The sequence below is a fragment of the Scardinius erythrophthalmus genome (assembly GCF_964197995.2).
Source record: "Scardinius erythrophthalmus genome assembly, chromosome: 13".
Taxonomy (NCBI): domain Eukaryota; kingdom Metazoa; phylum Chordata; class Actinopteri; order Cypriniformes; family Leuciscidae; genus Scardinius; species Scardinius erythrophthalmus.
The window spans coordinates 6247181-6272583 of NC_138233.1; the positions used below are offsets into that span (position 1 = coordinate 6247181).

A 25403-nucleotide genomic window follows, 5' to 3' on the forward strand; every position below is an offset into this window, starting at 1 on the left:
ACAGATGTGTCAAAAGCACTGACACTATATATTTAAGTTGAAGCACCGTGTCAAAAGTCACCAGTGTTCACACTTCAATCAAGTTTGTCCATCTCCAGCAATGGTTATAAAAAACTGCTTTACTATAATTCAATAATGTCCAATTATATTTTACACTGAGATTAATTGTAAGTGTGATTTTAACTCGTAAACATAATCAAGTAAGTTAGTCTTCGGTTTTAAGAGTATTTATGTAAGATATTGTAATACAAATACAATTCTTCTTCTGTGGAACACAAGATATTTTTATGAAGTTTTTGTTTATACAATGAAAGTCAATGGGGTCCAAAAAAAAAAAAAAAAAAAAACCCTTTTCAAATGTTCTTCACCAAAAAAGAAAGTCATTGGGGTTTGGGATAAAAAAAACTGCTTTAGGGCAAAAACTGTTGTGATGCAAAGATTAATTCACCAATGTCATATTATATTTAAATGAATTTAAGTTGTTTAAAGCGAAAGTAAAATTTTGGGGAGCTCAAAAAAGGAAATTATAAGGAACAATAAAAGTGTGATTTTTCCTGTGCAAAGCACTTTGAATTTACAGTGTATGAAATGTGTTATATAAATAAACTTGCCTTGCCTATTACTGGAGCGTCTCCAAAAATTCACCAAAAAAGAGATAACTATCTTGTTTCACACTTTAAATATCTTTATTGAGGAACCAAGTATTTTACACATGAAGCCAAGAAATGTACCTAATGTGTTATTTACAACCGTATCTTGATGAGTGTGAAAACACATTATACAGGAGGAAACAGAGAGAATGAAACTTAGGCTATAGGCTATCCTATACTTTATTTCCTTCCTCATTTCTCGAGAAAGTCTGTTTACAGCCATGCGGATAACAGCAGGATGATATTCTGCATCTGTTCACATGCATGTTAATCATTAGCCGTGTGGAAGTTGTAAAGTGGAAAATGAAGATGCAAGGCAATCAGCATCTCCATCCCTTTAACCCCACATCAAAACATGCTTCAAATCACTCAATCAGGGGTGCGTTTCCCAAAACCATCTTTAGCCAATATGTTCGCAAGTTCTGTCATTACCAGCATAGGTCAACGAGTCAGCGTTTCCCGAAACCATCGTTCTTACGAACATTCGCAAACAGCATCGCAAAGCTGTGTAGTTAGCGCGACAGCTCTCGAGCTATGGTTAGAAGCAGTTTCTAGTTTGCATGACATGTGGACTAAGTAAATCCTTATCTTGAGCAAAATAAGCAAGCTGGCATTCAGTAGCCTACAACCGGTGTCTTATTTAGAATACATACAAATGTCATTTACGACTTTTAGTTTGTCAAGAGATTTAAAGCACCGTTTTTGAACAGTGCGAACGTGCTCTACTATGTAAGAACGAGCCTATGATTGAATCTAATAAAGCAAAATAACTGAGAAAAATGAGAAATAGTCCTCAAATGCCATGTCTGTAATGTATATCAAAACATCTAGCGTTAATTCGAACTCAAATGGTTTAATTAAAAGAAGTTATTACTCCACCACGTGCGTGACATCATTAACCAACGTGGTTGAACGACCACTTTGAGACAATACAGTTTCTGGAAACAGTCGTGACTGGCAAGTTGATTTCTTCAACGATGCATCGCACTATGTAGGCTAGTCAAGCATCGTTACATCGTTGTTCGGGAAACGCACCCCTGACCGACTTTACTCGTCTTGACCGCTTGTGTAGATTGATAAGACACATTATGTCTTATTATGACCGCCGCTAGCGTAGCTAGCGAAAGCGGTCATATAGGGATTGTCAAAGTTTTTTTTTTTTTTTTTTTTCGTCACCTTACTGAATTTTTCGTCAACGATACCAGGGACACCGAAGCACCGGGGAACATGAAATTTGGTGGGCATGTAGCCCCACTAGACTTCTAAGGAAAAATTTCGTTTGGTCCCCGGGGGCCACTCCCCCCCCGCGCTGGGCCCCCCCAAACCCAAAAAAATGCAGTTTTTCCTAAATAACTACCTGAACCGTGGCACCGAGGATGAAGAAATTTTTATGGAATGTTGGTCTACTAGACTTTTACGGAAAAATCTTGTTTGGTCCCCGGGGGCCACTTCCCCCTCCGCGCTGGGGCCCCCGTAAATTTTTCGTCAACGATACCAGGGACACCGAAGCACCGGGGAACATGAAATTTGGTGGGCATGTAGCCCCACTAGACTTCTAAGGAAAAATTTCATTTGGTCCCCAGGGGCCACTCCCCCCCCCCGCGCTGGGCCCCCCCAAACCCAAAAAAATGCAGTTTTTCCTAAATAACTACCTGAACCGTGGCACCGAGGATGAAGAAATTTTTATGGTATGTTGGTCTACTAGACTTTTACGGAAACATTTCGTTTGGTCCCCGGGGGCCACTCCCCCCCCCCCGCGCTGGGGCCCCCGTAAATTTTTCGTCAACGATACCAGGGACACCGAAGCACCGGGGAACATGAAATTTGGTGGGCATGTAGCCCCACTAGACTTCTAAGGAAAAATTTCGTTTGGTCCCCGGGGGCCACTCCCCTCCCCCCCCCCCCGCGCTGGGCCCCCCCAAACCCCAAAAAAATGCAGTTTTTCCTAAATAACTACCTGAACCGTGGCACCGAGGATGAAGAATTTTTTATGGTATGTTGGTCTACTAGACTTTTACGGAAAAATTTCGTTTGGTCCCCGGGGGCCACTTCCCCCCCTGCGCCGGGGCCCCCGTAAATTTTTCGTCAACGATACCAGGGACACCGAAGCACCGGGGAACATGAAATTTGGTGGGCATGTAACCCCACTAGACTTCAAAGGAAAAATTTCGTTTGGTCCCCAGGGGCCACTCCCCCCCCGCGCTGGGCCCCCCCAAACCCAAAAAAATTCAGTTTTTCCTAAATAACTACCTGAACCGTGGCACCGAGGATGAAGAATTTTTTATGGTATGTTGGTCTACTAGACTTTTACGGAAAAATTTAGTTTGGTCCCCGGGGGCCACTCCCCCCCCCCCCCCCCCGCGCTGGGGCCCCCGTAAATTTTTCGTCAACGATACCAGGGACACCGAAGCACCGGGGAACATGAAATTTGGTGGGCATGTAGCCCCACTACACTTCTACGGAAAAATTTCGTTTGGTCCCCGGGGGCCACTCCCCCCCCCCGCGCTGGGCCCCCCCAAACCCCAAAAAATGCAGTTTTTCCTAAATAACTACCTGAACCGTGGCACCGAGGATGAAGAAATTTTTATGGTATGTAGGGCCCACTCTTAAGGGCCCACATCAACCTAGCCCATAATCAGTCATTTGTGATTTGCGCCCCTCCCATAAAAAATGAAAATGCAATATTATTCTGCTTTAATCGCCCCTATCTTCAGTGGAGATGTTCAGAACTGCACCATATTTCATGTGTATGATTAACTTGACATCCTCTGGGGGTATCCTCTGCTAAGTTTTGTAGAATTTCATCCATGGGGGGGTATAAAATAAATTCATTTATGTGCACATTTAGTGACTGTACACTCATCGGCCTGTAGATGGTGCTGTTGAGCGAAGGGTTGCTGGTTTAGGATGATACTGTCACACACACACATGCAGGAATACAAACAAATGCAAGCATGCACACACACTGACATCCACACGCACAGACACACACCCATACACACACATACAAATCCACATGCACAGACACACATACATACACGCACAGACACACACACACACACACAGACAGACAGACACACACATACACAACACACACACACACACACACACACACACACACACACACACACACACACACACACACACACACACACACACACACACACACACACACACACACACACACACACACACACACACACACACAGACAGACATGCACATACTATTACTTTTTATAGGTATATACATAAACACGCAATACAGCCAAATTACTCCACGTCATTTATTTTTGTGGAAAGCCAGTGCAGGCCTGAGCGGCGGTCATATTTTGTACCGCGATGCGGTACATCTAGTTAGAGAGAGTTTTACACTAACAAATATAATCATTTAAATCATTCATATGCACCCAAGCAAACTCTTTTTTTCTATATTTCTTTATTTTAAATTTATATTTAGAATCAAACTTCCTGAAAACTTATGGAAAATTAAATGACCAATAGCTGTGGGATCCTGCATATCCATATATCCATATCCATATATATATATATATATATATATATATATATATATATATATATGACATGTCTCAAAATTGATTTATACACTGTGTTGCATGCAATGCACACAACAGAAATGTAATTGCCCACAGCGTTCACCGTTTGCTCTGAGAAGGGATGAGATGTTTCCATTCACATGCAGGAAATCACATGATATTATCAGGAAACCACATTTAAGAAATCCACATCAGACTAAATTAACAGTGTTAAAACCAAACTCACACATTTTATAAACCAAACTCAAGCTAAAGTAACGGACCGAAACACGACTCTTACATACAGTTACGACAAATATGCTCTCAATCCGCATGAATAAAGCGGAAGTGGATGTAATTAGGGTCATTCTAAGGGCCGCTCACACTGACAACATAAATGTCAAGTCAAGTCTTTTTTTTTGATATTGTGAATTTTTATTTTATTTTACCATTTATATTGTCTTTTCTCAATACACATGTTTTCAAACCAGCTTTACAGAAAACCGTACTGTTAAAATTTGTAATATCATAATAATATGTAATAACATAACATAATAATAACATGCCTTTTAATCTTATAAAAAGGTAAAAATAGTTCATTTTGTGATGATATACAGTTGAGATTTGCTTTACAGTATGTCTCACTTTACGTGAGTGTACTGTATGTATGCAAATAAAGTTGGATATACTATATATCCAAGTTTACATAAAGATCTGGCCAATAATATAAATGGATTAAAATTAATTAATTTTATTATAAAATTAATTACAATTAATGTAATTTTAATTAACATTCATTTTCAAAGCTGTGTATTTACATTTCTGCCTCTGGCAGATGCTTTATCCAAAGCAACTTGCTGTGCATTCAAGCAATAATGTTTTTATCTTGGAATTGAATCCTTGACCAGTTTACTTGGTAGAAACTAACCGAGTCTACTACAAGCAATTTAACCCAGTCAGTGTGAGCGAACCTTTAGACTTCTTTGCTCTTTGTACTTGAGGAACTTAGAAAATGTAAGAAATTATTACAGCCATACTTGTACCATAAATAAACCTCATCTGCAGATGTTTGACATGCTTTAAAAGTTAAATTCTCCTCACTAACTAGTATCTAGTAATCTAGCAAAGCTCAAATTTTCAATTGCTTTGTTTTAAATATAATTAAAAATGGCTGTATTTTCATGACTTTTGAATAATTGACCACATCAGATCCCCTTTTTGAGACTCATGATGAAAAGTCTGCTTTCATTTAATGTTTCTTCTTGTTAGAGTTGCCGACAGCACAATTCATGAAGCGCTAAAAACAGAAGTGCTGGTTTGGTGGAAAACAACACATATTTGGTTTCCTCTTTTTTTCTTCAGCTTGGTAAACTGGGTGTGTCACGGTTTAACTTAGACACGAATGTTAAAACTCACACTCTATTCCACTCTATTCTATTCCATTTCTATTCTAACAGGAACTTCAGCAGACATTCTGGCAAGGCTCTCTTAAAGTTATGAACAAACAGTGACATTAATAGAATATTCGTTCAGAGTTATATGATCTATAAATGTTAGCATAAAAACCTCAATTACACATCATCCATGGAACATTTTTTCTATGGAACATTTTCTAATGTTTTTTAAATGTTCTACTTGTTTCAGAATGTTTAGAGAACATTCAAAAGTAATATTCTAATAATGTTTCCAATAATGAAATGGAACGTCTGCATAACCAAGAAATGCCGTTCAAAAAAATAAAAAAAAATAAAAAATCGACGTTCAGAGTACATTCAGAAATAACTTTTTCATAACTTAATAGGAACATTAGCAAAACATTCTAAGAACATGTTTTTGATAGCTGGGATAGTCCATAACACCACACACAATATCAGCACACAATATCATCATCAACATGTCAAACCAAAAAAAAGTTACAAAAACGTTTCTCCGATACTCCACAAATATGTTTTGTATAAACTGTAAAACTCCCAAAGTGAACATAAGGACTTCATTCACACAAGTTTGGTTGTGAAACTATCTTCTCTGTACCTGAGAGTACAAACAGTCCTCCTTAGGCTGCCGGTGAGCGTTTGACTGGTTCGGAGTGAACCTGACCTCTCCGTACTGAACCTCTTCCTCTTTTCTCTCCTTCCTCTTTGTCTGTGGCCCGACCGCAGCGTATTCCACATCAGCAGCCGGGAGACATTCTGCAGACAGAAGAAGAAAAATGATGATAGGACAAGACTGTTAGTTACTGTTAGTCTCCTTAGAACAATAGCAACATTACCATAACTGGAAACTGACAAATGCTTTTCAGTAGTGAAACTGTTTTACTGAGAAAGTAGCAAACAAAACGCAAGATCCATCCAAAAATGGAGCAAGTTCAACGACTCGCTACTCTACAGAATAATTCGCTTTTTGTGTGAGACACATCCACTTTAATAGAAGTCTAAACTTTTTTTTCTAATGCTGGTGTTTCAACAGAGATCGCACACTTATTTTACAACCCACTACGAAAACCATTTCCATTCCGGTTTACAAATTACAATCTTTGAAAACAACAAACTTATTGTACTTAATATAATAATACAACTTAACTTAAAATGAAATTATTAAATGTAACAATTAGTGCAATAAAAAGTGTTGAATGGTCGAGCTTGACTGATGTAGTCAACACAGCAATCGAAGTCTTTCCATCATCATGAGGGAAAAGTTGTCAATTGTCTATTTTTAAAAACATGCATTAAGATGTTTGCATTGAACTTGAGACGTGAAAACAACACAATTGAATAGTCTGACTGATTTAGAGCAAAATCATCGACTAAAGTACAGCTGAAATATTTGTTCACTTATTGAACACCATATATTGTCAGTGTTTGAAAAAATGATCTTCATTACTTAATCCATTAAACAGATTTCAAACTGTAAAATACATGATGCAATTACTTTTTACATCATCTTTTCGTTTAGTCTAAAAGGGTGATGACATTGAAAGCAATCTGCAATGACAAGTCAACTAGAAGTTTTTGTTATTACTTAATCAACCTAAAGTTATTCTTTCATCTGTTGAACACAAAAGATGATATTTTAAAGAATGTTGGTAACCAAACAGGAACAAAAATACCATGGAAGTCAATGGCTACCGTCAACAGTTATTCTTCAAAATATCTTCTTTTGTGTTCAACGAAATGTAATGACAACATTTTCATTTTGGGGGAAATATCCCTTTAGGTTGTAGGCAGTCGCTGTAGGATCACTAAAAAAACCACAAGCTGAAAGATTCTTGTGTTGTATTTGCTTGTAAATGATGTAGTTTCAGTGTGTTTTTATGTTCATACCTGATTTCTTCTTTCCACTCTTTTTGTTGTGTTGCTCATGAGAGATCTGAGCATAAACGAGCTCCGTATCTCCAGCAGGGGCTGATGAGGAAAACTGAGATTAGACACATATAGACTCCAATCTGTTATTTCAATCATTAATGAATTATTAGCTTCAAAACTAGCCTCTAAAACAGATAATCCTCAGATCATGCGTCATCATGCGACATCAACAGAAAGGAGAATCTTCTCCACCCATATATTTATTGGACCTTATTAATACAACTTCCGTAAATATATAAGTAATTTCAGAGTAATTTACATATAAAAAATACCGTCCTATAAACTCTCCTCTGGATTCACAAGTGCTTCATAAAACTCAGACTTTATAGTTAAACATATATGTTAATGAATTCGTAAACGGCATGCATTCACAATGAGCAATTTATTTTCACATTTAACTAATTTGTAATTATATATTAAATATTATATATATATCAAACTTGTATGTGCTGGAAGATGGCGTAATTCTTTTTCATACCACCTTACATTGTGAAAATATGAACACTTTCATAAATACAAACATTTATGTCAGAAAAGCTTTATGAACGATTTACAAAAATAATTGTGCTTCATGAATAAGGCCCAATGACTTTTACCATGATCATACGTGAGTACAATTAATGGTCAACAATCATTATTGAGTCACATAATCAGGTTTAAAGTCAAGATTTTACTTTCTATATATTCATGAAGCCGTTTCTGCCATTTTGAACCAATTTGCTTATTGTTATTCATGACTCACCTGACAAGGTTTGACAAATCTCCACCAAAACTGGCTTGGATCATCTTCACCACAACTATGTTTCTACTTCTGGCCTTTGGACCAATTGTCTTTCCAATCTATGCAGCATATATAACATGTATGCCACAAATCTCCTCAGCATTTTGAGGAATATTAATCAGTGCATTTGGCTCTGTAATTGCTACTTGTATGCTACAGCATTTTAAAAGGGTGGTTGATTATGATTTCACTTTTTTAATTTTAGTTGGTGTGTAATGTTGCTGTTTGAGCCTAAACAACATCTGCAAAGTTACAACGCTCAAAGTTTAAAGCAAAGGAAGATATTTGCTTTTAAAGAAATTTAAAGTTTTTTAAGGACTACAGCAAACAGCTGGTAGGGACTACACGACATTCCTCCTGGGTTAGTGACATCAATAACCCTGAAATTTACATAAACCCCGCCCCCAGAACACGATTTATAGATTATGATGATAGAATATGCTAATCAATGACGAGAAGATAACTACACATAAGCTACATAAATTCATCAACTAACCATAAGGAAATGTCCTGTTGCTTCTACATTTGATTTTCTCCATCATTGTCTAACTCTAGTTTGAATATAAAAGCCTAAAAGTTTTTGAAATTTTCAGTGCATGTCAGTGTGAGGTAAAAGGACACAAGCTGTTGAAGCTCCACCCTCTGTGCTGGGAGCAGCAGCTCATTTGCATTTAAAGGAACACAAAAAAAAAAAAAAAAAAAACGATGCGTTTTTGCTCACCCTTAAAAAGTGACAACTTTAACATGCTTTATAAAAATATCTGTGGGGTATTTTGAGCTAAAACTTCACATACACACTCTGGGGACATCAGAGATTTATTTTACATCTTGTGAAAAGGTCATTATACCACCCCTTTTAACATCTTTTAACCCCACCCCTTTTAACATCTACAGTTACTACAGTAAACTGACTACAGATTCAAAATGAACTGACCTGGTGTCGACTTGAGCGGTTTCCTCTTGTAAAAGTAACATGCAGTGATGAACAGCAGAATCAGCACCAGCGCAACACAGCCCAAAATGATCATATAACGACTTATATCTTTGGAAGGAAGAAGCACACGGTCATTTCAATCAAACTCCAAACCCGCTTCTAAAAGTTCATTCAAATCAACTGCAACAGCAACAAGAATTTAAGAACTTTAACAACTAAAAGCAAATTAAAAGTAAATTAGTTCAAAAATGATTTTAGCTTCAGAACAGCCAGTGTCCCCATCTCACTGCCATCATAATTATTATTAGGTTTATTTGTAATTTGCAGTATGTGCAGTTGTTCAACACACACATCAATGGAGAAAATGCTCCAGAGCTCTGAGTGAGGGTGAGATTCATACCAGCGAATGAGAAACTCCAACCATTTCCTGATGTCTGTGAGCTATTGTTCAGTGTAGTGGTCAAACGAGAGGTCACAGCTGCAGTAGTTGTTCCTGTAATAAAACACCACTGCAAAATCACCTGCATTCTCTATCAACCAATTAACTTAAAGTGATAGTTCACTTTGAAATTAAATTTTGGCTAAGTTTTAGCTTACCTCAAGGGCATCCAAGATGTAGGTGTCTTTGTTTCCGCAGTAGTTTCAATTTTGATATTTTTAGGTCGAACCGTTCTTGTCTGTCAGTCATATAATGCAGGTCTATGGTCACCCCCTCAAAGAGCAAGCACAGAGAAGTCCAAATTAAACAATTCCCCATCGTCCAAATTAAACAATTCCCCATCGTAAGTACACATTGATGGCCTAAGACACGAAACGAGCAGTTTGTGTGAGAAAACGAACAGTATTTATATCGTTTCATAACGACGTACATGCACGAGAGATCACTTCCGGCGCTTTCCGCAGACCAAATTGTAGGTTGTGTACCAGAGGTAAAAATGATATAAATACTGTTAGTTTTCTCACACAAACTAAACTAACAGTATTTATATCAAACCGCTCGTTTCGTGTCTTAGGCCATCACTGTGTGTACTTACGATGGGGAATTGTTTAATTTGGACTCTGTGCATGCTCTTTGAGGGGGTGACCATAGACCTGCATTAACGTATACGACTGACAGACAAGAACGGTTTGACCTAAAAATATCAAAATTGAAACTACTGCGGAAACAAAGACACCTACATCTTGGATGCCCTTGAGGCAAGCTAAAACATACCAAAATTTAATTTCAAAGTGAACTATCCCTTTAAAACACGTCAACACAAATTACTACAAATCATTTTGAAGAAACATTGCTCAGTTAAGATAATCAATTCATCTGAATCTCAGAAAACCTTTCAAGGACACACCCAGGTCACCCTTCACTTTAGAATCAAATAAATGAATGTAAATAAAATAAATGAATGAATGAATGAATATAACTGAAAATCAAAAGCAAAACTGTAAATAGTAAGTCATATTTTGCATTGTGTTTCACTGCCTGTTTTTAGAGGCATTGCACCAATTTCATTGTGATATTTACACCACAAAACTCATCTCTAATGAGGAAAATTTAAAAAAAGAGAAAAATTCTTGTTAATATAACATTTATAAAAATACATACTGAAATTGAAACGTACAATGGTAGTATTTATACATTTAAAAAATTTTTCATTATGCTAAATAAAGCCATCCTTTTACACTTATGTAAAAATTTGCAATGGCAGTAATACTAATCAAATCAAAATTATCATTGTAATATTTGTGTTTACAATTATTCTTTTTTTTATTATTCTGGAACATTACAAAAAAGAAAATTTAAGGAGTGTATTACTTGTCACAATGAAAAAAAGAAAAGAATGGTTGTGAAAAAAAGTCCTCATACAAAATAAATTCTTCATACAAAATATAATTTCTTTTGATTTTGGGGTGAAATGTGGTTTGACATGTTTTTGACAGGTTTTGTGAGATTCACTCATCTGAATCACTCTTGTTGCTGTTGCTGCTGTTTAGTAAATACATGGAGATTCATGTATGAAAAGCTCACCAGGACATTGTTCTACACTAATGTTCTTCTGTCCGTGACTGACGTGGTTCTTCACACTACAGATTATGATGTCTCCATGAGTTGTGTCATTCAGCTCAACGCTGGTGTCTCCATCCATCAGTGGATCTCCATTCAGAGTCCAGCTGTAGATGAGCTGATCCCCGTCAGAAGAGCAGGACACTGACTTCACCCCACTGGAGGAGCAGATGATTGACACGTTCACTGAGCCAATAGGAGCTGGAGGGCGGGACACATGACAGTCACATGACAGTCACATGACAGTACAGTCACAACTCAATTTCTAGACATTTTTAAACACATTTATTGCTGCGCTAATAGCTGGACATCACTGAATTAAACATGCAGCATTGATTATTCATGTGACAACAGTGTAGCAAATTACTGTTTGAAATGCTTTCACAAACTACTTTGAAACAGTCGGGAGTAGGCTATACAGTGAGCAACTAGTTTTCAATTCTGAAAATAGTCTTAGTACATGGAAAGTTCAGATGCTTTTGACTAAATAATAATAATTAATAATAATATCAACCTTTACAGAGATTCCACTGATTAATTTGCATGAGAGTGAGATCATTGGAGATCATGAGATTGTAATGAGTCTGATGAGAGTTACTGTACCTTCAACTTTCACTTGAAGATCTGAAGATGTTTGTTTGCCGTCTGAGCGATCGAGTTGTAAAGTGTAATTCCCTGAATCTGCTCTGATCACACGGTTTATTATCAGAGTCCCATTAATGACTGTCACTTCAGATCTGTTATTATAAAGATCACATTCGTTCACAGTTTTACTGTCATTCTTTACTTTACAAACTGGATTATCTGTGTTATTGAATATTCTCTTTATTATCTTCAGTTTATAATTTCCAGCATCCACCATCGACAAATTGAGTTTGTGATCCAGAGCAGCGTAACAGGGATCTTTCTGATCAAACCTGCAGTTAAACTCCATACCTGAAGAACAACACACACACACACACACACACACACACACACACACACACACACACACACACACACACACACACACACACACACACACACACACACACAGAGAGAGAGAGAGAGAGAAAGATAGAGATCAACATACATACAGAGTGCTAATATTTCTCTCTTCATAAACTAAAATCAGACACAAATTACACAAACATTCGCAGCTCAATTCATCTGAAGTGAAGCTCATCTTCATCATAAACACACATGTTCAAGTCTTTTCTAAAAGGAATTACTCTTCTCATGAATTACTGAACATTAGAGATTTATATAGATTTAACTTGGTTTTTAGTACGTAAAAAAAGTTCAATCCAGTCAAACTGTGAAATTTCTTTCTTTTTAAATAATGCCTTGATCTTTGTGACATCAGATTTATTGGAGAGACGATGATTTACATTTTTTACAATCACTTTGCTACTATTTTCAGAACCTTGATGTCATTTTTTAAAACTCTAGACACAAAACTCAAAACGGTTATCACTTGTAACACAGGCTGTAATCCCACCGGTCACAATAGTGACCGTAAAAAAGTGTTTCATTTCTAAGGCTATAAAAATGTTACTAAAGGATCTATCAATGCATTTCCAGCAGATATTGAAATAATAAAGGGTCTCAATGAAATATGTGCAGTGTCACATGTTTACTGTAAATTGTCACATGACCAGAGCTGTTTATTTCCTGTTTGCGCCAAGAGAAGATGATGGCAGCAAGAAAGCTCCCAAAGAAAAGGGTGGTAAGGTATGTTAACATAAAGATAGGACATAGATTTTTGGTACACATCATGTTTAAGGTGTCTAGTATTGATATTTGCATTTGCAATTACTCAACTTTGTTTAATGTGTTCATAGAACTCACAAACATGTCAACGGCAACAATAGTGACCGGTGGGATAACCCATTGTATCTACTAATACACATAGGCTAACTGTTCTACCTATACTTTATACCTAATTTTACACACACACACACACACACACACACACACACACACACACACACACACACACACACACACACACACACACACACACACACACACACACACACACACACACACACACACACACACACACACAGACAGAGACAGAAACTCACACACACACACACACACACACACACACACACACACACACACACACACACACACACACACACACACACACACACACACACACACACACACAGACAGAGACAGAAACTCACACACACACACACACACACACACACACACACACACACACACACACACACACACACACACACACACACACACACACACACACACGGTCACATCTCCTCTGATGTCTGATCTCCCCACACACACACACACACACACACACACACACACACACACACACACACACACAAACACACACACACACACACACACAAACACACACGGTCACGTCTTCTCTGATGTCTGATCTCCACACACACACAGACACACACAGAAACACACACAGATAAAAACACACATACACAAACACACACACACACACACACACACACACACACACACACACACACACACACACACACACACACACACACACACACACACACACACACACACACACACACACACTCACACATGGTCACGTCTCCTCTGATGTCTGATCTCCACACACACACACAAAAACACACACAAACACACTGCACAGGTCAAATAGACCTATATTAAATCAATACAATGGTTGATACAACACAGTATCCCACCGGTCACAATTGTGACCGACCATAAAACACACTTTTTCACACACTTTTCCATGAAAATTTCAAAAAATTATGATTGATTGTTTCAAAGGGATACTAATGACACATGATTTGGATATTTTTGTGTCTGGGAAAAATTTGGGATTAATTGGGTGTTCAAAACAGTGCATTGTGCATTCACATCTTTAAAGAAATCTTGCACTTGCACAATCATTGGTTCAAAAAACAAATTTACTGTGAAATACCATTGAAACATAACTATAGATCACCCACACACAAGCAACCGATAGTTTCATTGTGTCATTGTTCGTACAATTATTAAATATTGTAGAACAAAATAGGTGATACAGGTTTCATTATGGTACTACATGTACAGTAAATACATCTCTGTAAAAGTACTGCATGATACTACAGACAGTGGAATCATTGAACAAAGTTTGTAATATATTGATGTAAAACACTATAGTACAACCACAGCATAGGTTTATTTGAATCAAAGCAAAAATAATTAGCTATGAAATAGAAAAGAAAAGACAGCAAAACATCAAATGCAGTGTTCCTCAACTTGCTTGCTTGTACTGTAAGAAACAGAACAGGAGTGATTATCTATACAGTGCAGTGCTAGTGTCAATACTGTGTAAATAGTCTGAAAAGGTGGTACAGTATTTGGGACCATAGACAGTGTCTGATGAAGCATTATGATCAAATATTAGGCTACATCCATGGATATTGTAGTCTAATTGGTTCATGATCCACGCTAATAAGTGACAATGAATCTCGTTATCTTGAAACTCTCATGATTTACAGTAAACATGGAAGATTGTTTGTCTGTTTCCATACAACTATGCATTCAGAGTAATGCAATAGTTACTTATCATTTTGAACAGTTGTATCAATTGATAGTTAGATCAATGTAAGGAAATGAATAGACACTCATTTGAAATGTAATGTGTGAATTGCCTTTTGAAATAGTAATACTTTGATGTTAAGTTGTGTCATATTGAACAGGTGATTTTTGTTGAATGAACAAATGATCTAAGTTGTATGTGTATTGTATCCAAGCAATTGAGAAAAGGGTTAGAGTTTTGAAAAATGTGCATTTTGATCATTGGTTGTGAGTTTTGTGTCTAGAGTTGTGGAAAATGACATCAAGGTTCTGAAAATAGTGACAAAGTGATTGTAAAAAACTGTAATATAAATGAATGATTACATTTACAAAACATGAAACTTTTTTGTAAAATGACACTATGAAACAAACACACTTACTCTCACGTTTTAATAATCCTCCACAAATACACACTATGAATAAGATCAGTAACACTAAGACTATAGATCACTGCAGACTGTTTTGGAAACACTGTTAATGTAATATTATATTACAGTGTTTTTATTTGAGAGATTGATGAGACTGAACAGCATTGTAAAGTTGACTCACATGCAGCAGTTTGCAGCAGCATCAGCATCAGTCCAAAGATGAGCATCATTTCTCTAAAGTCCAGTTTCCAGAAGAGCCCAGCGGCAGCAGAAGAGTGTGGATGAAGCTTCAGATGGGGACATGAGTGTCTGGACTTCAGTCTGTCTGTGTTCTGGCTCTCATGAAGCTCCTCACAGAGAGACTCACTCTGGACTGACACATGAGGAAATATCTGACCGCTTCATGAGAAAAGAGGAAGTTTCCTCATATGGGGGAAGGCAGATGATGGGTGCACTGAAATAGACCAAGTCTAACTAAAGACAGTGAAACTAGAAAGGTGTAAAAAGACGTAACATTTTCAGGCACAGTTCCAAAAATAAGTGTAAAAATGCTAATCATACATTTAAAACAGCAAGTAGGAAGGTGGTGTAAAAAAATATATGCTTATGATTATCATGATTGTTTTTTTTTTATTAATCCTAAACACATTATTCTTGTATTAATCCATTTATGAATGATATTTTGGTCTATTATATCTTTTGATATCATATACTCATAGTTCATATACTTATCTTCACATATATCTATTCAAACAGACCTTTGGTTCGCTGTGTCACTGCTAAAAGTTGAAACATGTCCCTGCAAAGTCTGGTATCCGGTGTAATAGCAAAGGTGTCACTTATAGAATTAAGGCACAGAGAGTATTAGCATAAAGTTCAGACATGAAGGCTTATTTGGCTCGTTTTGCTTCTATAGTGTTAAAACTGCAATGTTTAGCTATGCAGAATGTGAAACCAAGAAACCAGAGCTGATTCTTATCAAATATATTTTTTTGACATGATTAACATATTCTTTCCTGATCTGAACATAGGAATATTGGCAAGCTCATACATTGCTCTTGCATCTCTGACTGAGGGCTCTTCTTCTCTTTCTTTACTCGTATTTTTGTCGATGTTTTCACTCTGCGACCCGCTGAGAAACACTGGTCTCTAAATAACCCCTGTGGAATAACCCACAGCGACAAAAATAATACACACTAGATCATATGGCATCTTGATATAGGCCTACACTTTTCTTAGTGTCAGCGGTCTTGATACAACATGACAGATCCGCTCTGATACTGTGATCATTGTTAACCAGTACGATTCCTCAAACCAGCAGATTCATCCGTACAGAAGAAGCACAACTGACTCAAACTACTCCACACATCACATGCAATTTCATGTTTCACACACAGATGGTGGATGATAGCCTATAGCTCTTTAGTGCAATTTTAAACAAATAAACTTTACTAAAATTAACACTGTAATAAAAATCTATTTATGTTTAACAAATAAGTGTCAGAGACATTTTCCTGGTTATTAGCGACATCTGCAGGAGGAAACTAGAGTTACAGCTGGACTCTTTTACTAAAATACATTGTTTTATATTTGATATCTATTTAAAGGCACACTATGTAAGATTTTTGGATCAACATATCCAAAAATCACTAGAACAATGTTCTCTTTCATCATCTCGTGTTCGAGATCCACATATGGGAAGGGCATTCGTACCTGACCTCTGCAGAAGCATCCAATTGCACCAAGTCTGGCTAGACAGACAGAAGATCAACATATCCAAAAATCACTAGAACAATGTTATATATTTTGTTGATTTGTGTAGGCTACTTACTTTATCCTAAATGTAGCAGTTTTAAGCAGGACACGGATCGTGTCTGTGCATCGCCTATCATTTCTGGTTTTATACTGTATAAACCATGGAAACACCAAAGATGCTTTAATATATTATGTGTTTTATTAGACAGGTGAGCAACTGTTTGGATACATTAATTGACAGAAAACTAATCATTGTTATACAGCTTTACACAGTTAGTCTATTTGTTTAAATCTCATTTTCTTGATTTACCGCAAGTGCCATATTTATTTACCATGTCTAATATCGATCTAGCTCACTGCAGTGTGCAACAAATGTCTCATATAGTAGCCGCTGAGCGAACACACAGACTAGCATTATAACAACTTTCAACACACTCAAATCTAATATGATAAAACAGCGTTTCCCCACATATACTCTTGACCAGAAGAAGAGGAAGCGTGTGTCATAATAAAAGCTCCTCTGCTCTCGAGCCGTGTGTCGCGCTCGTCTCTCATTAGTAATCTCTCCAGCGGCCTCGTTCCGCTACAACAGCTTTCATAACGTTAATAAATCTTTAATACATTACTGGTCATCCATGAATATGATTTCTGCCTGAGTCCCGTCGTATTCTCCACCGGCTGTAAAAGTGAAGACAACAACTCCCATGATCCCGCGAAATCAAGCCGTCATCAAGCTACGCCTCTGTTTAGAAAAAGCGACCTCTAGTGGTGAAAAATTACATAGTGTGCCTTTCATTTTTTATATAGCCTATATGGCAAACTTCCAAGTGTTTAAATTTGAACAATGTGCACTTTCTGTTAATTAAAATGAAAATTATATAAAAAAAATATAAATATAAAAGTCAAATGAGCTTGCATATAACAGTTTTATTTTCATTTACTTAATTCTATACCAAAAAGTTAATCTTAACAGTGTCAACACAGACTTAATTTACAATTCTTAAAGAATATTTATCAATATTATAATGACAAAGATCTGGTAAAGTTTAATGCACACGTGTAGATATTGTATGATCTTCACCGCTGGGAACAGCAGTATTCCCACATTCCCTTCTGTTATTCCCTCCGGACATATCACACACAGTCTATCACACATGCTTTATTGTAAAATCGTGAGTTATATGTTAGCCGGGTCACTGGGGGCTGTGCCGTCAAACACAAGCTCATTTATTCTCAGTCATCATTAATATGCTATATCTGAATACATCGTCATGACCACTAAAAGATTTTGTGATTTGTGCTCCCAACTCGCCAACTCTTGTTTTACGGGACTGTACACTTGTGTCTTCACTGAGTATGGGGTCTCTGCGGAACAAAAGTGGGTGTTTTTAAACTGGAGGGTGTTTATAAATCATGCAATGAAAATGATGCCCTTCAACCGACCCCCACCCAACCATCTGGTAACTCCTATTAGTCTTCTTCAGAGATCTATACTTGGGATCACAGCTGGTTTATTGGGCTTTCGTGCACTTGTAAATAAACACCACCATTCTCTGAATAGTATAGCTATCTACGGGTTGAGCCTTAATTTTTCTCGGATCTTAACACGTCCGCAGTGGATTCGAGAGTTGGGCCTGCCAAAGGTCTGCTGCAGCACGCATGTGGCTAAACGTGTTTAACATCTTCAAAAAATCCCTGCAATTGCAAGCTGAAGTGTAAAAGCACGGATAGCAAAACACCACACCACAAAACCAAGACATGATCAAGAGCAATTTTTTTTAATTCAAGTCAATTCTTGCACTTTTCACGATACATGTTTTCAAAGCAGATTTACAGAAAATGCTTGTTTTTACGTTACAATTTAGGAAATATTATTTTATCAGCCAGAGATGAGTGTGCACAGTAATGTGGCAGTAATCTACAGCTATAATATAGTACATGTTAGTTAGATAACTTCATGTTTTCAGTTAAGCTGACACAGCGTATGTTAGGCAGCTATTACAAATTGTGCTAAAGATTACAATATAATGATAATATTAAAATATTATAGGATAATATCTGAAAGTTTGGCATGTCGATCCAAAGTTGCCATCATCTGAAATCTTTGCAATTGTTGGCGTCGCCTGAAAACATTGTAGAAACAGGAAAGCAAAAGGAGGAGATTCTCATAGATGTGCTGAGATCTGCCGCTGGTCTCATGAATCTTCTGCTGTGTGTTCATGTTCTTCTCCAAATCTTCTCATTCTCAGTTTTTGATCGTCCTGTTTTCTTTCTAAAAGCATCACATTATCACCATCTCTTAATATTTGCATGTTAAATCCTCAATGATGATGATAAATGTCTCTCACCTGACGTGTGTCTCATGTAGATGTGAAACCCTCCTAACAGACCAAACAGAACCATCATCTGAAAACTCCAGACCAGCACAAACACCACAGACTCTGAACACAGTGAAAACAACAATTAGAAAGAAAACCAATCCATCATGTTTCCTGTAGCGTGTTCTTTAAAACTCGTAACATGTCCTGATGTCTGTGTGCTATTGGTCAGTGTAGAGGTCAAACGAGAGGTCACAGCTGCAGTAGTTGTTCCTGTAATAAAACATCACTGTAATCACCGAAACTGAAAACACTTCAACACAAATCACTGCTGAGATCGGGCTGAAATAAACTAATTTTCAGCCAGAAACGTTGCGAGACTGAACTGTGTCCATTGAAGAGAACTCACTGTTTCGCATCACTGGTGTTGCTGTGTCTGACTAAAATGTGACTGACATGTTCTTGACAGGTTTTGTGAGATTCACTCTTGTTGCTGTAGTTTAGTAAATACATGGAGATTCATGTATGAAAAGCTCACCAGGACATTGTCCTACACTAATGCTCTTCTGTCCGTGACTGACGTGGTTCTTCACACTACAGATGATGTCTCCATGAGTTGTGTCAGTCAGCTCAACGCTGGTGTCTCCATCCATCAGTGGATCTCCATTGAGAGTCCAGCTGTAGATGAGCTGATCCCCGTCAGAAGAGCAGGACACTGACTTCACCCCACTGGAGGAGCAGATGATTGACACTTCCACTGAGCCAATAGGAGCTGGAGGGCGGGACACATGAGTCACATGACAAACAGACACATTCAAACAAACATGGCTTGTGTTTTAAATAGACTAAATAAATATCTATGTGACAAATAAAATATCTAAATAAATAGAAAACAAAGTGCAGTTGCTTTTGATGAAATTCTTCCAGATGTTCAATAATGAAAAACCTTCACAGCGATTCCACTGATTCATTTGCATGAGAGTGAGATCATTGTAGATCATGAGATTGTAATGAGTCTGATGAGAGTTACTGTACCTTCAACTTTCACTTGAAGATCTGCAGATGTTACTCTGCCGTCTGAGTGTTCGAGATCTAAAGTGTAATTCCCTGAATCTGCTCTGATCACACGGTTTATTATCAGAGTCCCATTAATGACTGTCACTTCAGGTCTGTTATTATAAAGATCACATTCAGCCTCATTTTTCTTGTCATTCTTTACTTTACAAACTGGATCATCATGGTTGTTGTTTATTCTCTTTATTATCTTCAGTTTATAATTTCCAGCATCCACCATCTGCAGATTGAGTTTGTGATCCAGAGCAGCGTAACAGGGATCTTTCTGATCAAACCTGCAGTTAAACTCCATACCTGAAGAACAACACACACACACACACACACACACACACACACACACACACACACACACACACACACACACACACACACACACACACACACACACACACACACACACACACACACACACACACACACACACACATTCCATGTATTTACTGTAGTTTAGTAAATACATGGAGATTCATGTATGAAAAGCTCACCAGGACATTTTCCTACACTAATGTTCTTCTGTCCGTGACTGACGTGGTTCTTCACACTACAGATTATGTCTCCATGAGTTGTGTCATTCAGCTCAACGCTGGTGTCTCCATCCATCAGTGGATCTCCATTCAGAGTCCAGCTGTAGATGAGCTGATCCCCGTCAGAAGAGCAGGACACTGACTTCACCCCACTGGAGGAGCAGATGATTGACACTTCCACTGAGCCAATAGGAGCTGGAGGGCGGGACACATGACAGTCACATGACAAACAGACACATTCAAACAAACATGGCTTGTTTTTTAAATAGACTAAATTAATATCTATGTGACAAATAAAATATCTAAATAAATAGAAAACAAAGTGAAGTTGCTTTTGATGAAATTCTTCCAGATGTTCAATAATGAAAAACCTTCACAGAGATTCCACTGATTAATTTGCATGAGAGTGAGATCTTTGTAGATCATGAGATTGTAATGAGTCTGATGAGAGTTACTGTACCTTCAACTTTCACTTGAAGATCTGAAGATGTTTGTTTGCCGTCTGAGCAATCGAGTTGTAAAGTGTAATTCCCTGAATCTGCTCTGATCACACGGTTTATTATCAGAGTCCCATTAATGACTGTCACTTCAGGTCTGTTATTATAAAGATCACATTCGGTCCCACTTTTACTGTCATTCTTTACTCTACAAACTGGATCATCATGGTTGTTGTTTATTCTCTTTATTATCTTCAGTTTATAATTTCCAGCATCCACCATCTGCAGATTGAGTTTGTGATCCAGAGCAGCGTAACAGGGATCTTTCTGATCAAACCTGCAGTTAAACTCCATACCTGAAGAACAACACACACACACACACACACACACACACACACACACACACACACACACACACACACACACACACACACACACACACACACACACACACGCACGCGCACGCGCACGCGCACGCGCACGCACACACACACACACACACACACACACACACACACACACACACACACACACACACACACATTCCCCATGTATGTACTGTAGTTTAGTAAATACATGGAGATTCATGTATGAAAAGCTCACCAGGACATTGTTCTACACTAATGTTCTTCTGTCCGTGACTGACGTGGTTCTTCACACTACAGATGATGTCTCCATGAGTTGTGTCATTCAGCTCAATGCTGGTGTCTCCATCCATCAGTGGATCTCCATTCAGAGTCCAGCTGTAGATGAGCTGATCCCCGTCAGAAGAGCAGGACACTGACTTCACCCCACTGGAGGAGCAGATGATTGACACGTTCACTGAGCCAATAGGAGCTGGAGGGCGGGACACATGACAGTCACATGACAAACAGACATATTCAAACAAACATGGCTTGTTTTTTAAATAGACTAAATTAATATCTATGTGACAAATAAAATATCTAAATAAATAGAAAACAAAGTGAAGTTGCTTTTGATGAAATTCTTCCAGATGTTCAATAATGAAAAACCTTCACAGAGATTCCACTGATTCATTTGCATGAGAGTGAGATCATTGTAGATCATGAGATTGTAATGAGTTTGATGAGAGTTACTGTACCTTCAACTTTCACTTGAAGATCTGAAGATGTTTGTTTGCCGTCTGAGTGTTCGAGTTGTAAAGTGTAATTCCCTGAATCTGCTCTGATCACACGGTTTATTATCAGAGTCCCATTAATGACTGTCACTTCAGGTCTGTTATTATAAAGATCACATTCGTTCTCAGTTTTACTGTCATTCTTTACTCTACAAACTGGATCAACTGTGTTATTGAATATTCTCTTTATTATCTTCAGTTTATAATTTCCAGCATCCACCATCTGCAGATTGAGTTTGTGATCCAGAGCAGCGTAACAGGGATCTTTCTGATCAAACCTGCAGTTAAACTCCATACCTGTAGAACAAACACACACACACAGACACACACATGCACACGCGCACACACACACACACACACACACACACACACACACATTCCCCATGTATTTACTGTAGTTTAGTAAATACATGGAGATTCATGTATGAAAAGCTCACCAGGACATTGTCCTACACTAATGCTCTTCTGTCCATCACTGACGTGGTTCTTCACACTACAGATGATGTCTCCATGAGTTGTGTCAGTCAGCTCAACGCTGGTGTCTCCATCCATCAGTGGATCTCCATTCAGAGTCCAGCTGTAGATGAGCTGATCCCCGTCAGAAGAGCAGGACACTGACTTCACCCCACTGGAGGAGCAGATGATTGACACTTCCACTGAGCCAATAGGAGCTGGAGGGCGGGACACATGACAGTCACATGACAAACAGACACATTCAAACAAACATGGCTTGTTTTTTAATATAGACTAAATAAATATCTATGTGACAAATCAAATATCTAAATAAATAGAAAACAAAGTGCAGTTGCTTTTGATGAAATTCTTCCAGATGTTCAATAATGAAAAACCTTCACAGAGATTCCACTGATTCGTTTGCATGAGAGTGAGATCGTTGTAGATCATGAGATTGTAATGAGTCTGATGAGAGTTACTGTACCTTCAACTTTCACTTGAAGATCTGCAGATGTTACTCTGCCGTCTGAGTGTTCGAGATCTAAAGTGTAATTCCCTGAATCTGCTCTGATCACACGGTTTATTATCAGAGTCCCATTAATGACTGTCACTTCAGGTCTGTTATTATAAAGATCACATTCGGTCACACTTTTACTGTCATTCTTTACTCTACAAACTGGATCATCATGGTTGTTGTTTATTCTCTTTATTATCTTCAGTTTATAATTTCCAGCATCCACCATCTGCAGATTGAGTTTGTGATCCAGAGCAGCGTAACAGGGATCTTTCTGATCAAACCTGCAGTTAAACTCCATACCTGAAGAACAAAACACACACACACACACACACACACACACACACACACACACACACACACACACACACACACACACACACACACACACACACACACACACACACACACACACACACACACACACACACACACACACACACAAAGAGTCAAAGGATCGTCCAATGACAATTGTGCATTAACATATTCTCCAATCTCTGTGTGCGAGTGATGAGCAGGCATGTGCTTCAATGATGAAAGCAGTGCATTAGTTTTTCACAATCGCTAGGGCACATTTCACAATACTTCAAAATCATAAACACAGACCAAAAAAACCCGCTAACATCAGGCGGCATTATACTAGGCTATATTTTCTTTTGTAATATTTCTTTCCAAAACAATGACACTGTCTTCTGCTCACAATTCACTGCAGTAGCCTATGTGTTACGTCCATCGTCCATGTTTACATTACAGTACTAAATTATTTCTAAGTTTCCCTTTTGAATCGATGGTAATGAAACTGAAAGACTAACACGTGCAGGTCTTCAGTTACATCTAATTTTTAGATTCAGAATATATTTCAATATGGTTTCACTGTAGAAATGGTGCAAATTTCTGTCATAATCATTTTTGTGTTATGATGGTTTTGAACTTATACAGTAAGTTTAACAATTTTGAAAAGAGAATGTAAACGTGCAAATTGGCCTGTAGGACATAACATTTTTATAGTGTTTGTGTCTAATTGAGATAATATATAATAATGAAGAATGGTGATTAAACTCACTACAACTACCTGTGCATTAAACAGTTTTAACATACACCTTCTAGCCAATCAGAATCAAGAATTTTGACACACCTTGGTATAATACTATATACCTCTCATCATGAATTATAATCAGATTCAGATTACATAAAACATCATCAGTGAGTGAACAGCATCATACCATCAGTTTGAGCTGAAAGTTGACTCACATGAAGCAGTTTGCAGCAGCATCAGTCCAAAGATGAGCATCATTTCTCTCAAGTCCAGAAGAGCTCAATCCTAACAGAAGAGTGTGGATGAAGCTTCAGTCACACGATCACTTCTCATTCTGACAGAAGAAGAGTCCTACTGACACGCATCTGTGGTCACAATATACTTATAAGAATATCACTCATTTTCCGTGAAAGAAGAGGAAGTTCAGATCATTCAACAGTACTGGATCAGTTGAGGTCTTGCACAAGGTACAAAAATAACTAGCAAATACATTTTCTTTTTTAGAATGGTATAGGGACTTTCCATTGACTTATGCTTCTGCAATTTTACACTTTTTAAAAAGACATCATTTAGTATGTTAATTAGCTGATTTTGGTTTGGTTTGGTTAGCTGATTTCACCCCTTGGTTGCTTTCACAACCACAGGATCTAGAATTAACACTCAGCAAGTATCGACCGAAAGAAAAATTTGGCTGTGAAAAGTTTAAAAACCATCGCTGACTAACTAAAACATCTGTTTTGCACATTTTATATATGATTTCTGGTGTTTTTTTTTCCATGTGGAGACACAAATTAAGAATTTTCCTGTCATTAAACCACTGAAACTAAAATATGAGGGACACATGACACAATGGCCTGTGCTGTGAGTCAAATATGGAAAGACAGACAGTTAAAT

At 37.7% G+C, this 25403-nt stretch overlaps 2 protein-coding genes across 2 annotated transcripts in view; both read right to left on the reverse strand.

Annotated features, from left to right (window-relative positions):
* Nucleotides 1–16587, reverse strand: part of LOC308701287 (uncharacterized protein) — a gene marked incomplete at its 5' end in the record, with an annotated part of 53193 nt that extends 36606 nt beyond the window's left edge. The window contains 9 exons of the mRNA XM_081383487.1: nucleotides 6215–6372; nucleotides 7504–7584; nucleotides 9261–9368; nucleotides 9661–9753; nucleotides 11284–11520; nucleotides 11923–12255; nucleotides 15442–15633; nucleotides 16312–16420; nucleotides 16576–16587. Coding sequence (XP_081239613.1) covers nucleotides 6215–6372; nucleotides 7504–7584; nucleotides 9261–9368; nucleotides 9661–9753; nucleotides 11284–11520; nucleotides 11923–12255; nucleotides 15442–15633; nucleotides 16312–16420; nucleotides 16576–16587 — 1323 coding nt within the window. The remainder of the gene's footprint in view (nucleotides 1–6214; nucleotides 6373–7503; nucleotides 7585–9260; nucleotides 9369–9660; nucleotides 9754–11283; nucleotides 11521–11922; nucleotides 12256–15441; nucleotides 15634–16311; nucleotides 16421–16575) is intronic.
* A 2185-nt stretch (nucleotides 16588–18772) lies between these two features.
* Nucleotides 18773–24840, reverse strand: LOC308701360 (uncharacterized protein). Its single transcript, XM_081383612.1, has 11 exons — nucleotides 24725–24840; nucleotides 23444–23776; nucleotides 22944–23177; nucleotides 22471–22803; nucleotides 21972–22205; nucleotides 21392–21724; nucleotides 20893–21126; nucleotides 20369–20701; nucleotides 19872–20105; nucleotides 19364–19456; nucleotides 18773–19287 (listed from the first exon to the last, which is right to left on the reverse strand). Exons 1-11 carry the CDS (start codon nucleotides 24765–24767, stop codon nucleotides 19211–19213), a joined length of 2481 nt encoding a protein of 826 aa, XP_081239738.1. The 5' UTR covers nucleotides 24768–24840; the 3' UTR covers nucleotides 18773–19210.
* Nucleotides 24841–25403: the final 563 nt, after the last annotated feature.

Bases quoted from the DNA above. Each gene is read 5' to 3' on its own strand.
- LOC308701360 (XM_081383612.1), bottom strand. From the start codon at position 24,767: ATGATGCTCATCTTTGGACTGATGCTGCTGCAAACTGCTTCAT. The intron at 21,127-21,391 runs GTACAGTAACTC...CCCGCCCTCCAG, and splicing joins TCTTCAAGTGAAAGTTGAAG to CTCCTATTGGCTCAGTGGAA. The intron at 19,288-19,363 runs GTGAGAGACATT...TGATGCTTTTAG, and splicing joins CTACATGAGACACACGTCAG to AAAGAAAACAGGACGATCAA.